Here is a 16,634-nt window from a genome sequence, read left to right as displayed (position 1 = left end):
TGGATGTGCAATTTTTTTTTTACATCAGAAATGGTGTTTTTCATTAAATGGGCAAACATAAGGGATCACATCCAGATTTACGTAAAGGATACGCACAAAATCCATAAAGCCCATTGTCACCGGTCTCTCATTTGACCTACGGAGCCAGGATGCTTCTTCACGTGTCCCTCCTTCTCAGCAAAGCAGGGCACTGTGGCCCTTACTTCCAAGGCCCGTTAATTTATTTTTGGCAGGAAAATACAATGTCTAAACAAAGTTTAAATTTTATTCTAAAGGAGCGCCATCATCTCTGAACCTGTAGACGCCATCTTGGGGGTTGGCCACAAACTGGTGACTAGTACATGATTATTAGGACTTTCCTATCTAGTCTCACCTGCTCCAGTAACCCTCCATACCTTTCCTTTCTAGAAACAGACACCAGACTTGGAAGAGAGCTAAATGATAATTCAGTGGGATCTCCCCATTTTACAGGTGACAAGAGTAAGGCTCGCCCAGAGAGGTCAACGGTCAGCCCCCAGATCCACAGCTAATCGGTGAGGCAGGCAGTGCTAGAACCACAGAGGTGCTGCCACGTACAACGTTGCCCCTTGATGCCCAAACTATCTGACTCTTGGGCCTCCGTTCGTTTATTTTTTTAATTTTTTTAAGTTTATTTATTTATTTTGAGAGAGAGTGAGCAGGGGAGGGGCAGAGAGAGAAGGAGAGAGAGACCCAAGCAGGCTCCACACTGTTAGCGCAGAGCCCGACATGGGGCTCGATCCCATGACCCTGGGATCATGAGCCTGAGCCGCAATCAAGAGTCAGATGCTTAACCGACTGAGCCACCCAGGTGTCCCAGAATTCCACTCTGACTGTTTGTCTCTCCTGTTCTCACCTGTCCTTAATCTGAATCTCTTGCCCATACCTCATGCCTCTCAACTCTCCATTTCACATGGTTAAGAGAGGAAGTTTTGTCTTATGTGTATTTCACCACAGTAGAAGTACGATAAGCGATCACACAAAATTTAAAATCACAAAAGCGACCCGAGTATTCCCTGGTGGATTTCCTTTATGAGCCATTCATTAAAGCCAGAAAGCTGAGTGAGATTTAACAAACTTTTGACCCTTAATTTCCCTTCTGCTTCTGGGTCCCGTGACGATTTTTCCAGCGGTGGCGTCAAATAAACCGCGTTTGTAAGGAGGTCGGCTTCCATTGACCTATTCAGACATTTCTTACGTCTTAAAAGGTTAGAAAGGTGCCTTTTATGACAGCGCTGTCCCTTGGAGTAAATTCAGCCTCCTTCGACACCAGCGTGAGCGTCCTTCACTTCACATTATCTAAGATCGGAGTCAAGTGCCACAGGGTGATGTGGTGCCTCGGACACCAAGGCTCATAAGAAAAAAGCAGCCTTTCCTCCAATCCCGTGACAGCCGCAACCCTCTCGACTGTCAGGGTTTTGCCAAGGAGCTCACTCGTTCCAGACAGGTGCCGAAACGGATGAACGAAAACCCAGCCTGAAAGCTTTCATTCGATCAACTTCATGAAAAGAAGAGTTTTTAAGACAAGATTTCACATCTTATTTTGAGGACTAAACACAAAGAAGCAATCGATACTCCTGGTTTAATTAAAAATAAAAAATTCCCCAAACCAAGAACCGCCCGCCCCCCACCCCCGGCAAAGTTTCTGGGGTCACTATTCTCTCAGACACTTCCCCAGCTTTCAAGAGGGAGGGGTTCAAGGTCAGGCTCTCTCTGGTGAGATGAGGGCTTCAAAAGTCGGGAAGCACAGAGTGCTTCTGCCAAAAACGCCCCTCGGTCGGGGCGGTGGCGGCTCGCACGCCTGGGTTGTGCACCCGGCGCTGTGTGCCCGGGGCCCTTCTTCGCTGTGTGCCGGGAGGGTGAGCCAGCGCTTACCTGGGTACAGCGTGCCTGGAAGGCCCATGCTTTGCAAGTAGTTGTGGCAACGCTCTTTATGTTCCTCTAAAGAGCTTCGCTGTTTATAGCTTCGGCCACAATATCCACATTTGTGAGGTTTACCAACTGCAGAAAACACAATCGAGTTCAAGACCCCAATTAAATACTGGCCTTGGTGTGATGGGAATTCATGCAATACAATCATTACTGAAAAAGGCAAAGAACCCCTCCCCTCTTGAGAGCTAAAGTGGACTCAGTCAAAATTGCCGAATTTAAAAATAGGAATGCCCAGGGGTTTCGCTGAATGTACCAAGAACTCGTGTGACTCTGGTTTCACCTTAATTTGCCCACTGTCCTAACTCCCAAATTCTCTTCTACTGAAATCACTGTTCTTTAACTGGAGGAAATGGGCCATCACGGTGTGATCGCATGGGCACCACGTGGGCGGAGACGCGAGGGATGTCCCCGGTTGCCTGGAGGATACACAGATGCTCCTCTAAAGTCAGACTCGTCCATGTCTACGCTGCGGGCCAGGTCTGGCAAGACACTGGTGACAGATCTAAATGCACCCAAAGTGCATTAGATAACTTGGGGTCTCGAAGATACCACAGCGGATAGTGATGCGTTAATGAAATGAGCATTTGTTTCCAAAATGTATTTTCCTGTTCTAGCTTCAAAAAGCTCTGTGTTCTCCCCAAAAGCTTAAGGATGGCGTGGTCTCTGGATCAGCCCTGACCAACAAAACTCACTCTGACGATGGATGTGTTCTTCATCTGTGCCGTCCAATGCGATAGTCATTGTACTGTTCAATATGGTGGCCACCCGTGAACCACTGAGCATGCAGAGTCTGGCTACAGTCACCGAGGACTGAAGTTTTGATTTCGTTTAAGTTTAATTGACGAAACTTAAATTTAAATGCCACATATGGCTAGTGGCCACTGCTTTAGGCAGTGCAGTATCTATAATGAGGTTAGTTCCTCCCAAACTTTATGGAGCGGTATTTTAGGGAAAGAAGACTCACGCCAACAAACTCATATCGTGCCCAAGCTTAATGACTTTCATAGACAGCGTTTTATGAGATAAGTAAAGTATCTTTATTTATGTAAGGAATATAAATTTCCATCCGAAGACCAGAATCTTCTCCTACTTCCTTCTCATGCTGTTAGATTTCACATATCTGAATGTATTATATAAAAATCAATACCATCCAAATAAGAATGCTTGGTAAAATGGTTCAACCAAAGCTTGTACTGGTTCCATCTCTTCCTTAGGTGAACAGAAGCAATGGTTAGAGAAGACTAAGACGAAATGTAAAATTTGACCTTTGGAGCATTTCACAGAGGAAGAAAGGGATCCATCCCTACCTGTAGAAAGCATCGCGTCCCTAACACCGGGGAAGTAACCTGGAAATGCACAGTGTTGCCTAAAATACACCTTGAAGCACAGCCCAAGATTCTGAAGGGAAGAAAGTCTCTAGCTTGGCTTGTGACTTCCAAAGAAGGCGGTGAGGAAGGAAGGGCCTCCCCTACCCTGCCAGACCGCCCCACCCTGTATCAATCTGGGACAAAGCTATAGTCACATCTCGCCACTGATGTGTCGTTGGCCTTTGGAACCTCAAGCCACCACCAGCTGCCAGAGAAAACTGTGAGATGGATCACGGTTTCAGTGGAGTTGGGAGGGAGGCAGTGGGCCACTTCACAATGGAATAGAATGTGGCCCCATTTGGGTTTGCAGATGAAGAACGAAGTCTTCATTTTATTCTAGTGAAGTCCTCTTATGGAGCCTCCATCAGCGTCTTTTCCGAGAGCTGTGTGGCTCCCTCAGGTGGCGGAGTCACCAGCAGCCCTGGGTCAATGGTATCGTATTACCTACTTGCTCATCAGCGCATCTGTGATAGAAACAAGCTGTCCAAAGTCTACCACGCTACTGCATAATTACTCAAGTAACTGGCCGTGCTTAGAGCAGGGGACCATCATGCCTCGAAGGACGTCAGCGGGCATGGAAGCAGAGTAGCCTAAAGTACTGCATTGGATGCTCCAGACTTCACAGTAGGAAGGAAAGAAAAGAGAGAGGCATCACTTCAAGGTTCAAGGACTGCCGGGCAGGTGAGATTTCGGCTGCCAATCAGAGTAACTGGATTATGAGGACACGGTTGGCGTCGCCTGAGGATGAGTCTTGGTGTCTTCCGCCTACGTGGGATCGTGGTTCCTACCGCCTCAATGGGGTACTGTTGGCAACCGTGCTGATGTCCACTTGACCTGCACGGATGACGGATGCGAAGTGCCTCTGCCCTAGACCACCCAGACGGTCTGCTCGTCACATCCGAAACCTTATCATTTCCCTGCACACCTTCCCTTCTTGGCGGGGGGGGGGGGGGGGGGGCAGCACACGGGCTCCTCATTATTGACACAGGTGAACACTGAAGAACACTCACTGTCGCCCTCCTGTCCTCCCGTTTGGGGTGGGCCATCTGTTCCCCCTGTCCCCTGCAGCACAGCCCTCCCTGCCCCCTCCCATAGGTTCCAGGCCCCCCTGGGGGGAATGGGTGGCTTCGGCCCCACCATCACCCCCTGCTGACCTCAGTTTTGTACAGCTCCTCTCTTGGAAGATTTTAAATTTTCTAATTAAAGAGCATTTGGGGGATCGGCATGGAGAGGAGATGTCATGTCTGGACCCCAAAAGGGAACCGGCAGTCCCAGGGCCCCTGTGACCACCTGCTTCGCCTCCTCGTGAGCTGCTGCAGGTACCCACCACCCCCCCACCAGCAGAAAGACTACGAAACGCTGGCTAAAATGCGTCCCGCGCCCGCTTCTAGGGTCACTTACGGATTGACGCGTTCGTGTGCAATGTGTCTGAAGGTAAACCTTAGAAACTCACCTTCCACTGTGGACTCTAGCCCCTCCTTCTATTGGAAGTCTCTCCTGAAACCTCCCGCCCTGCCCTGGAGACCGGCCGTCCCCTCCCTGCGCTCCCACCGTCCCCTCAGAGGCTGGCGTCACCACACTCAGCACGTTGGTGCTTCGCTACTGCCCACCTGCCTCCCCCACAGAGAGCGGCGTCCCTGGGTGCTCAGTACATACTCACGGGCCACAGAAAGGGGCACAAGGAGAGGCCACTAAAGCCTCACTATTAACTACACTCCTCACACCTGGGAGGAGACAGCCCCGACTATAGGCAGATCTTCCCCAGGAGGCAGCATCCCTACCAATGGGGACAGTGTGGCCCTGGCGAAGGAGCTGGTCTGAAGCCTCTTCCTCCCCCAAGTGGCCTCTTAGCTGAGGCGTGACTGGCTCCTGGCACGAGTTACACAGTCGGGCTCACTCAGGGCAGTGTCCCCCTGGGGAGCGGGGGGACAGGTGTGTCCCCAACCAGGACAGAGAGCGGCAGGCCCTTCTCGCGTCATCGCTCAGCTTTGCAAAGTAACTATGCCCGTGACCGCCACTCTGCGTAAAGCAGTAATACGAGCGACTTCGCAATTCCGATAAAGACATGTACTTGGGAACTTTGGGGACATGACCCGCGCGCCCCGTGGAAAGCACACGGCTGGCAAAGCCGCTTAGAAAAGCCTCACTTACCTGTCAAAACACTCTGTAAATTGGGACTTCTGTGTGCGCGCGCGTGTCATTTCCCATCCACATCATCTGGTTTTGGGGGGAGTCAAACTCGGGGACTGGGGCACGGATGCCCGGGGTGTGAGGGGGTGTTCCCCCGGGCCGGGCCGGCCTGCAGGAGGCGCTCCGGCGAGCGCGCGCGCGCGCGCACACACACGCGCCCAGTGGACCTACCGGAGTGCGTCCTCAGGTGGCCAGTGAGGGCGTCCCGCCGGCGGCACGCGTAATTGCAGAGATGACACTTAAAGGGCTTCTCCCCAGAGTGCAGCTTGATGTGCCGAAGCAGGTTGCCCTTCTGCGTGAACGAGGCCCCGCACTGGTTGCACTGGAAAGGCCGTTCGCCTGGGAGGAGGAGAGGGGATCGGTGAGAACAAAACTCAGCGCGTGCGCGCGCGCGCGGGGACAGGTGCAGGACCCGCGAGGAAGTTGCTTCCCACGGGGGCCCGGTGACTTCCACCCGCTGCAGGTTTGATAGAACACGAGGCTTTCAGACTAAACCTGCCAGTTCCTTAACGCTTCACTGGTTGGGTCAATTTGATCTGAAAATCTAATTTTTTTTCCCTAAATCAGAATGGCACATCACAATGCAAATTCAAACTCATTTAAATAAAGTGACTGCAACATTTTGTGATGAAGAGCCACTCTTCCTGATCAGCAGTTTTGGAATAAACCAATATCCAATTTTGCGTGTTGTGGCATTTGGTGGGGTTTTTAATGTGGCTTTTTTCAAAGGGTCTTTAAAATATGCCACTGAAGCAAGCAAAATAAAAAGGAAACTCATTAAAAATGCATTTCAGGATCACAAGTTCATTTCAGCGTTACATTCTTATATTTAAATGAAAGGCACTTCATTATAACTGTTATAATAAGTTCTTTTCATTTACATTTTCCCTGTATTTTCCCTTTCAATTTCTTCTCCATTACCTGTCTGTCCCTACGCAGGCAAATCAGGAAGGAGACAGACAGAGAGAGTGTGAGGCTGAGAGAGAGAGAGAGAGAGAGAGAGAGAAGGAGAAAGATTGAATAAAATCAGTTAAGAAAGAGAAGTCCAAAGACAAGTCCCTAATCCCCCCCCCACCCCAAATGGTAGGGTATCCAAGCCAGGGCCACATGGAGGTTTCTGGCTTTTTCCTTTTTTGCTTTCCTCCCCAAATCCTGAACCTGTGAAGCTCTCGCTGGCCTCTATGCACAGAAGATAAGTTGTATTTTCAGTACAACTATTCTAAGAGATGCACATGACTTGCTATTAGGAATTCTGGGGATGTTACAGCTGGAGTGGTGGCCAAGAAAGCGTGGGACCCTCTGCTGGATGTGGCAGTGCCTGACTGTATGCGGGGGGACCCCACAGAGGGACACACGCAGGCATCTGTGGAAAAGAAACAGGCTACTGAGCAGTCCTGGGGCTCGGACTCCCTCCCGCTCCGAGCTGGTGACCATCTTGCTTCGTTCTCGTGTTAGAAGAAGAATATACCTGTCAGGCTTAAGCACACATTAAAGCTCTTTTGGAAACAACTGCTTTTTCTTTTCATTTCCTTTTTTTTTTTTTTTTTTTTTTAGAAGAGCTCTATGCGACCACAGTTATCTGGTGTTGAGATACCATGAAAAGAAAAAAAACACTTCCTGGTAACGGGTTTCTTTTTTTTTTCTTAGGAAAAAAGACCGTGCGAAAATGCGTCTTTAACAATGTTCCCAAATGATTGATGTGGTTTGGGTGAACGAGACAGAACTCTGACCAAAGTAGAAGCATGTCCGGTCCTATGAAAATCGCCACCAGCTTCGGCGTAAAAGTTTACACGGGCACCTGGATGTCATGATGGTTATTGCTTTTGTTTTCAGGCAGGGCGGGCGGATGTGCTAGTCCAAAAAATGAAACTAACGTGTGATTTTTCATTGCAGGCTGGGGGTGGGGGGGGAGGAATGCTGCTACCAAACAGGGCGTATTCGCTATTTCCCCAAATCTGTATCTGGGTTGCACTTGGCTGGGCAAAGAGGGTTGCAAGTCAAGCAGGTGAGAAGGTGACAGTAAAACCAACCAGCAAGAATGAAGGAAATCCCTGAGATACAAGCCCGCGCTGGGTCAGAAGATTCCAAGAGCTGGTGGCCAGGTGACCCTGAGAAACGTCCAGGAGCATCTGATGATCTATCAGAAACACTTCTGGGCTGTCGTCACCCACGTGCATGAACGTAGATGTTTTAACTCTGAGCAGGTGCAAGGGAAAAGAGGAGTCAGTGGTCCCTGGGGGCCGGAGACCCGGCAGGGTGGAGCGGGTTACGTCAGGGTGCACCTTCAGCTGGACATTCCGGAAAGGCAGTCAGTAAGGAATGCTCTAGCCACGAAACTGCTTCTAATAAGGGTGGAGGACTCTTCCTGGTGGCACGGATGTGTCCTGGCATGACCCAAAGCTAGCCAGCTGGGTGAGGTACCCCCTCCATGCCGATGAGGCTGGGGGATCCTGCGGTGGACATAGGAGGGGCAGGTCATTAAAGCCATGCTCCCCTCCCCGCCCCCCAGCCCCCTTCTGCAGAACAGGGCGGGAAGGAAAGAAAGGCGGCCGTTTCTTCAAGAGTGAAATCTGTCTTCTAATGTGAGTCAGTGGTTCTCGCGTCTCTTGCTGAGCCTGGCGTCTTAATCCCGCTGGCCGGCTTTCCTTGGAAATCTATTTGTTTCTGATTGCCTGGGCCGGCATGAATATGTAACGGGGGGCATGGAGACTCGGAGGGAGCATTCTCCGAAGTGACAACACAGTGTTCAACTCAAGGCAGTTTCCCTTTGGAGCTGCTAACAGGAAGGGGGGCACCGCCCCACTGCTGGACGGCAGAACGCGGTGCATGTTATTTGTGTCTCTCTGTTCGCCACTGTCAGCTGCTTGCCTCCTGTGGGTCCTTCGTTCGTGTGGCGTGGCTAAGTGAGATCAAGGGTCCCAGGGCTGGATGTCTTTTATGTAGTGGGTTCAAGACTTTATTATCCTGAACTCAAAAATTAAGTTCATCTCAGTGACTGTGCAGATGTGCCACTTTAGGGATTCTCTGGGAAGAATGTTTGAGCCCCTGGGGAGCCTGGGTGGCTCAGACGGTTAAGTGCCTGACTCTTGATTTCGGCTCAGCTCGTGATCTCAGGGTTCGTGGGATTGAGCCCCACGTTGGGCTCTGTGCTCACAGCCTGGAATTTACTTGGGATTCTCTCTCTCCTTCTGCCCCTCTCCCCTTTGCATTCTCTCAAAAGAAATAAACATTGAAAATTTTAAATGTTTTTTTTTTAAAAAGGATGTTTGAGACCCTTTGTACAACTTAATGGGTAAAAAACAAAGTCTTCACGGATGCTTCCATCAAAATTTAAGAGGGTCTACCAGAAGAAGGTAGATTAGGGGCGCCTGGGGGCTCAGTCAGTAAAGCATTGGACATCGGCTCAGGTCATGATCTCCTGGTTTGTGAGTTCGAGCCCCCTCGTCCGGCTCTGTGCTGACAGCTCAGAGCCTGGAGCCTGCTTCAGATTCTGTGTCTCCCTCTGTCTCTCTGCCCCTTCCCCACTCGTGCACTCTCTCTCTCGCTCTCAAAAATAAGCATTAAAAAAAAACGTAGGTAGATTAAAAAATATACGCCTGGGCTGCAAGAACGAACACATGCCGACTGCAACCGTACCTTGGAGCAGATCGTAATTTGCTGCTGATGCACTGAGCGTTTTTGTTTTACAGATGGGAGCAGAGTAGGCCCGAGACCGTACCCGTAACCATAACTCTGATGCTTTTCTTTATTGCTAAAGCTCCCATCATTTAGAATAATAACGCTGCATATTTGCATGGTGGGGTTTCCCCTGCCCGGCATGCCTCTTTCACAGCACTCTCCCCTATGATTCTCACATTCGCCCTAAGGTGTTGGCGGGGAAGGCGCTGCTATTACGATGCAGTTAACATACAGAAACCGAGCAGCAACACTAGGGAAGGAAGTGGTCGGGTCAGCCAACAGTTCAGACAATGGCACGAACAGCCCCTCACCGAGGTGGCGCTATGGGGCGCAGGGCGGGGAGACTGTCCCTGGGGGCTGCCGTTTATCGGGCAAGGGAACCCTGGTGCGCCTGGCTCGCCTGGCCGTGGGCAGGTGCAGGCCTTGGCTTCCTGGCAGAAATCAGCAGGCTGGGCCCGGGCTCCCGCGTGAAGAGCCGTCTGAAGTGGCAAGGCTGACGGTGTGCTCCTGGCCGCACGTCCTGCCGTCCACGGATGCGCCGGGTCTGGGCTCCAGCACCCCGCGCGTCCTCTGCGGTGTGCCCCAGGGTCTGCATCTTGGCGTGATCTCCCGGTGATTACATGGCCCCGGAGTTTGAGAAGCCTTGCCCTTGAAGCACTGGAAACGTGGAGAGTTCAGGCTGGGACGGAGGCCTGGCACAGCCCGCCTTCTCTAACATCATTCCGCTCGGATCCCAGGAAAACGGACACCTTTCTAGCACGTCTAACGCACCTAAACCTAGTTTGCCCAGTGTGTTTCTGGAACTCCCTGTGACCCTGACCTCACATTTACGGGGGTGGGAATACACTGTGAAGACAATCCATGGGCTTACTGTTTCATTCTGGATGTTTGTTTAGTAAAAGCCAAGCCAGGAACCATAACATCGGTGGTGTCTCTCTGTCCCTACTTCTGGAACGTACTCCCTCCGTGAGGGAAGCGTGGCTGGTATGTACCTGGGCACTCAGCACTATCTGTGGGAGCGGAAAAGGCCGCTGCTCCTCTGCATATCCAGACTTGGCAGGTTTATTCATTAAATGCAATTATTCTTTTTATCGCGGCCGGCAGTCATTATATTTCGGCAATTTAGTATGCCAGAATTTGATTCATTTATCAAATATTTATTTAAGAGAATTTTCACTGTACGGTCAGGCTTTACATGAATTAGCAGGAAAGTAATTCATTTGTGAGGCCCTCTTCCTCCATCAGGAATGTATTAACATGGGTCCCGGCGTATTCTGTTAAGTGTCTATCACAGAGTAACCTACCTTCACTTTAATTTCCACCTCATTACAAAAGGGGAGAGCCTGACTACTCTCACGCAAGCCTGACTTTGGGCTTGACGGGAGGGGTCCATTTCGCCGGATAATTTAAAAATTAAGGCATGCGTTAGGAAAAGCAAAGTTTGCTTAATTTCACAGGTCAAATTTTTTTTTTTTTTTATCGAAGAGGAACGTTCACCGAAAATAAACCTCTTTTCTGGCTTTCCAGGGGTCTTACAAATAGAAGGCGTCACTTTGGAGGCTGCCCTGATACAGATGTAAAACTTACGACTGGGTGGAAGTTGGCACTTCCTCCCAAGCCAGCTACTTTGCTCTGCGGTTCTTCTGAATTCCCGCTTAATTTCTGATCATTGCCTATAGGTTTGGCCCCGTTTGAGACTCACACAAGGCTGGAATTTGCAAGTCGTCTTCCTACTTCCCTAAGCTGTCTGATAAAACCTACGTGACTCCCAAGGAAGCATTTCAAGTGTTTCCTTCTCCTCCTCTTGTGGAGTGTGGTAACCGACGGCTGGCTTTATGGCGACCCACCAACGCCAACCCCTGGACAGCAAGGACCCTGGGTTCCTATGTTTTCTGTTTAAACTCTCGGGGACCGCTCAAGGTGGCAAATTTATGGTGTTTGGCACGCCTTTCGGCCAAAGAGGAATGTTTCTCTTCAGTTCAAAGGACACTTCGTGCACGCAGTGGAAGAGAACATGTGACCCACGAAGGCCGTCTGGTGCCATTAGAGGTGACTCCACAGTTGTGGTGGGAAGGCTTGGGCTGGCCGTCTGCCATGACCGAGTATAGGGAGGGGGCAGAACTACGTCCCCTCTCCCCAGTGTGGGAACATCTCGTGACCTTGGCCACAGCCATCGGACACTACAACGTCCTCACTTTTGGACACAGAATTCCACCTTCTCTGACGCCTCCAAAGCCTCCAGCAGACAGAAGCTTCGACAGGAAGTTCTTTACCAATTGGAGATGGAAACTCGGGGCAATGGACCATCGTTGTTCTCGGGCTCACCTGCTGGTGGATAAGGCTGCCCGAGAACCAATCTGAACTCTGTGAAAGACTGTCTCCTGCAGTTTCTCCGTCACTCCCTCGCGTTTCTAAAAACCAAGCTCTGTGAGTTTGAATTTAAGAAATGCACATTTTGGGGCACCCCGGGAGGCTCAGCTGGTTAAGCAGCTGACTCCTGGATTTCAGCTCAGGTCAGGATCTCACGGTTCATGAGTTCAAGCCTCACGTCAGGTTCTGTCAGCACAGACCCTGCTTGGGATTCTCTCTCTCTCTCCACCCCTCCTCTGTTCTCATACTCTCTCAAAATAAAGAAACTTTAATAAGTAAATAAATAACAGTAGTTCTAGGAGGCATCTTTGTTAAAAAAAAAAAAAAGAAAGAAATGCAATTTTTACTCGTGGTTTCTCGGGGGAACCTCCGAGGAGTAGATTTCAGCGGGTCGATCTCTTTGGGTTTTGTTCCATCTTGTGTGAAGGGTGAGCTCGTCTGACAGGAGCCCCCTAACAGCACAGCGCCGGCTACTTGGCTTAGCAGTGGGACCTCAGGCCCCAGACAGAACTTTCCAGGCCGGGAACGCTCCCCCTGCGTATAGGTCAGAATTGGTGCATGTTTCGAGGTGGCTGCAGAAAAACAACACTACGCTTGGGAGACGGGTTCCGAACACTCAGCCGAGAAAGGGCAGATGCCTCCTGCCACACCCCGCGGACCTTTCCGGGCCACCGAAGGAGGGACTACGCCAGGCCTTACCAGTGTGGCTTCTTTTGTGGACCATGAGCACATTGGGGCCGATGCAAATTATCCCACAGACATCACACTTTAGTTTGCCGTTAGGAAGTCGAATGCCTCCAGCTCCTGACAGAGCTCTGCTGCCTTGGCCACTGTGGGGGCCATTCATTTTCTCTCCCGCGGCATCAAGCACTCGTAAATCCTCCGCACATTCTTCCCCATTCACTTCACAGGCCCGCCCATTCTCTTCATCACTCTGAGCCTCTACTTTAACATTACCGGCTGAAAGAAACAATACAGGGGCCACTCAGTGTCATCGCAAAAACAAAACAAGACAAAAACAACACAGCAGCAAAAAAGACACCACTTGCAAGCGGTGGACCCCGGTGACAGCCCAGGGCTGGGGTCACGTCCGGCTCGCCTGGGGCTCTGGGGGAACCCACTGGGCCCATGGGTGGGTGGGGAGGGGGAGAACCTGTCACAGCCACGTGATACGCCTCCGGGTTGGGCAGGCCAGGGATGGGGGTAGGGCGAAGCGGTCACGTGATGCGTCTCCCGCGTGGGGTGGGGAGGGGCGGGGAAGAGCTGGCCACGTGATATGCCGCCCGCTGGGGGCGGGCAGAGAACCAGTCATGCGACATACCTCCCGGGGCGGGGGAGGGGGGGTTGGGGCGGACTGGCCACGTGATATGCCTCCAGTGCTGGGGGGGGGGGGGGGGAGAGGCGCTGGTCACGTGACATGCCTCCTGTGCTGGGTGGGTGGGCAAGAACTGGTCATGTGATGTGCCTCCGGGGCTGGGCAAAGTCCCTCCTAAATGGTTATCAAGCCTGAGAACCTCGTTCTACTTAACGACGCCATCTTTCCGTGTTTCTTGTGTTCATAAACTCTGGGACAAGGCTCAGTAAACCCACGCTATTTCTGGCCACGGATGCCCAAAGGAGTTCTCAACCGGTTTTCTTTCTTTGGCACGTGATCGTTCTAACTCCTTAGGGTTCTTAATAATAAAACCTGTGCCCTAGAGTAGCGCCACCGTGTGGCACGTGTCTCCGGGTGGCTGAAGGGTCAAGTCCTTTGTCAAAGTGGCAGATCTCATTGGACTTTCAAAGGGAGCGCCCTGCGTGAGGGTGAAGGGCTCATATTAACCAACGCCCTGACCGCTGTTTACTCTGTAGTAGCGATCCCTCTAAGTCACATTTAGGGTGGTGATTTCTGTCATTCACACGTTCTTCTTGGTAAAGAAAATCAGAGGCATCTCGTTTGTCATCTTGGGAAACACAGCGTGATGATGAAGGCTGTTGATGGTAAGTCCATCACCGTAATCAGTGGGAGAAACCGCAGTGACCCTGAAAGCTACCGTCTCCATCATGGTCTCTATAGGTTAATAAGAGCAGGTAGGTCAACTCGGCCAAGTACAAGAAACAATGGCACAGATAGATGGTAGTCAGTACTATGAAATCTTTGATTGATGTTTAGAATCACTGGGTCTCCAGGCGTGGTCCTTGGACCATCAGCATCAGTGAGAACTTGTCAGAAGAGCAAATTCTCTGGTCCACCCCAGATACGCTGAGCTAGAAACTCTGGGGTTGGACCCAGCACTCTGTTCTCATGAGCCCTCCTGGAGTTTCCAACGTTCAGTCAGGTCTGAGACCGTGGTTTCAAATAATCAACCTAATTCATAACACGCCAGGTTCATTTTATTCAGTGACCACTGCGAATAAATAGAGAGCCCGGACTCTGAGGTTGACATTCATGGCTGGGAACGTCAGCTCCACCCCACTCATTGGGAGTGCTGGGACCTTGGGCGAGTCGCACACCTTCTCTGTGCCTTGGTTTCCTCATCCGTCAAAGCCAGAACGATCAGCACTGGCCCGCTGGGGGCGCTGGGAGGACTCTCGTCAGTGGTAAGCCCAGGAGAAGTCGGCTTAGGATGGGGGCTGGGTGTGACAAGTGGGAAGCACGTTCTCCACAGAGCTGTCTGTGGACGGCTCACCCCAGTAGTATCTGTGACACTTCCTTTGTGCCAGGCACACAGCGCGTCACTCGCTCTGGAGTAGTTAGCCCTCACAGTGACCCAGTAAGGGGGGTAATGCTACTCTCCTATTTCACAGTTGAAGAAACCCAGGCACAGAGAGGCTGAACAACTTGGGAAGGTCACACAGCTAGCAAGTGGGAGACCTGGGAGGTACCACAGGTGGCCTGCCTCCAGCGCCCACATCCCTAAACTGCCAGACCACCAAGGTTTTCCTATTAGCTCTCTGGGGACACAAATGAATACATGGAACAAATTAGATGGAACGTGGGCCCGAGCCCTCATTGTGGATTTTGAGATCCCAGGAGTGAGGGAGTATCTCCTCTGATCAGATCCCAGTATTATGTCCAGTCAGAGGGTGCCTCACATATGTTTCTCTACAAGACTCCAAAGATCAGAGCCTCAGAAGCACCCGAGAGGCCCCCTGCTGACCTCTCCCAGCTGCCAGAGAAAGGGACCAAGTCCCACCGACTCACCTGCACAAGGCAGGCAAGGAAGGGGGGTGCCACCAGGCCTTTTGGCTTCTGAACTCTCTAGAATCCGTATTCCTAGGCACATGCTTTGAATCCTTTGAGGTGGAAGCTAATTCCTGGGGTCTCATTATCACTGAACTCTGCGCTAGAATGCTCTGGAAACATGACAGTCAAGTTTCAAAGACTTCTGAACTCCTTAACCTGGGATGATGATTATTATTTTTTAAGTTTATTTATTCTTGAGAGAGAGAGAGAGACAGCATGAGCGAGGGAGGGGCAGAGAGAGAGAGAGAGAGAGAGAGAGAGAGAGAGACAATCCCAAGCAGGCTCCACTCACAGTGCAGAGCCTGATGCAGGGTTCATGAGTTCATGACCTGAGCTGAAACCAAGAGTTGGATGCTTAACTGACTGAGCCACCCAGGCGCCCCTAACCTGGGATTGTTTTTAATCACCCAACTGGTGTTTTTTTTTTTTTTTTTTTTTTTTTTTTTTTTAATGAGATTGGGGCATTCCAGAGCTTGGTGGAGCAAATTATTGTCGCTGGGCAAGTTCTCTCGCCAGTGGCGCTGAGACACAAGGGTGGCGGTCTGGGCACCCGTGGCTGGAAGAAGGGAACCACAGGATGGAGAAGCATGGGGATAACCCCCTTAGCACTCGGCTCTGTCTCACACAGTCGGAGGCAACCTCTTAGACAGCAATGACCCTCGCTTTCCCAAAAGTACAGTTGCCAGGAACCACGACTTATTTCACGTTAAGACAGACAGGTATTTCTGTGACCGTCGGGTGTGCTCTGTGGCTTGTGCTGTTGATGACGGGGTGGGCCCTTCCTGGTGAAGAACAAGAGAACGGGAAAGCCTCAGGGTGACCTTCAGGGTGACATCGGCCACAGCACGCCACTTGCAGCCAAGGCAAAGCCGTACCAGGAAGGAAGAAGATAAGGATGGCACGGCGGGGGAGGGTCGGGGAGCACAGCGTGTGATGTCACCTTAAATGCCACAGAGGCCCTCAAGCCAGCCTGGATACCAGGCACTAATCTGACTTTCTCATTACTGTTATGCCATGTGACGTTTCCTCTAAGAAATGTCACAGAACCAAAAGAGCCAGGAGGCTCAGATGGCACAAGAGCCTGTTATAAACCATCCTGAGATTCTACGGACCCCAGGTACGGTTTTCGGTAGATCTGGGCAGCACCGGTCGAGGCTGAGCTCAAAGACTAGATAGAATTCAGGATCCTGTGATGCTGCAGGCTGCTGGAGAAAAGATCGCGGACAATACCCTCGATCCCTGGTGGCGAGCTCAAGCAGCCATGAGGGATGGGAACTTGACAGGGTTCCGTGTAAGCAGACAGGGTACGCGTTTCCGAGTAGGAGTCGAGCGGAAGATGCGGAGTGTTTTAGGGCTGGAAGCTTGCCAGAACTTTGCGGCCACATTCTAGGCTGCATTAGGACAGGAAAAATCCGTAGGGACAGAGAGAAAGGATGCCTGATGGGGGAGGGGCCGGGGGCACAGGTGAGAACACAGACCGCAGGTGGATATCACCGTCGGCCAAGGGCAGGTCAGAGTCACGCACAGGTGAACGTTCCCTAAATATGGGCGAAAAGCTTTCCTGTCTTTCTGGACAGATGCAGACTGCGTGCTGGCCGCACAGAAGAGACAGACGGACCTCTGTTCACCCGCGGAGGGTGTCCACGAAACGGGGCCTCCCTTCTGGCTGGGAAGAGGACACAGGCAACACGCCTATTACACTCAAGGGGTCAGGGCATAAACCTGTCTTAATAAGTCGCAAACACACCGATCTCAAAATTGTGACCTACTAGACATAAATGTACAGTCCAGTTAAAATAGACCTTTAAAAAAACACAAACTCAGGATGGGGCTGTTGGCTTCACTTATCTAAG

General features: G+C 51.2%; 1 protein-coding gene across 20 annotated transcripts in view; it reads right to left on the bottom strand.

Annotated features, from left to right (window-relative positions):
* The window catches only part of IKZF1 (IKAROS family zinc finger 1), a 100,048-nt gene that overhangs the window by 15,712 nt on the left and 67,702 nt on the right, over positions 1-16,634 (bottom strand). For 11 of the 20 annotated variants that reach the window (XM_045494266.1, XM_045494264.1, XM_045494262.1 and 8 more), the window contains 3 exons: positions 12,255-12,515; positions 5,679-5,846; positions 1,894-2,019 (listed from right to left, as the gene is read on the bottom strand). In XM_045494266.1, coding sequence (XP_045350222.1) covers positions 1,894-2,019; positions 5,679-5,846; positions 12,255-12,515 — 555 coding nt within the window. Of the gene's footprint in view, positions 1-1,893; positions 2,020-5,678; positions 5,847-9,011; positions 9,843-12,254; positions 12,516-16,634 lie in introns of those variants that run through there. The other 9 variants (XM_045494269.1, XM_045494272.1, XM_045494271.1 and 6 more) reach the window with 4 other exon arrangements.

This window comes from Leopardus geoffroyi, chromosome A2 (assembly GCF_018350155.1).
Source record: "Leopardus geoffroyi isolate Oge1 chromosome A2, O.geoffroyi_Oge1_pat1.0, whole genome shotgun sequence".
Lineage (NCBI taxonomy): Eukaryota > Metazoa > Chordata > Mammalia > Carnivora > Felidae > Leopardus > Leopardus geoffroyi.
Note: the sequence above shows the minus strand (reverse complement) of the source record. Positions and strands in the feature narration are given on the sequence as shown.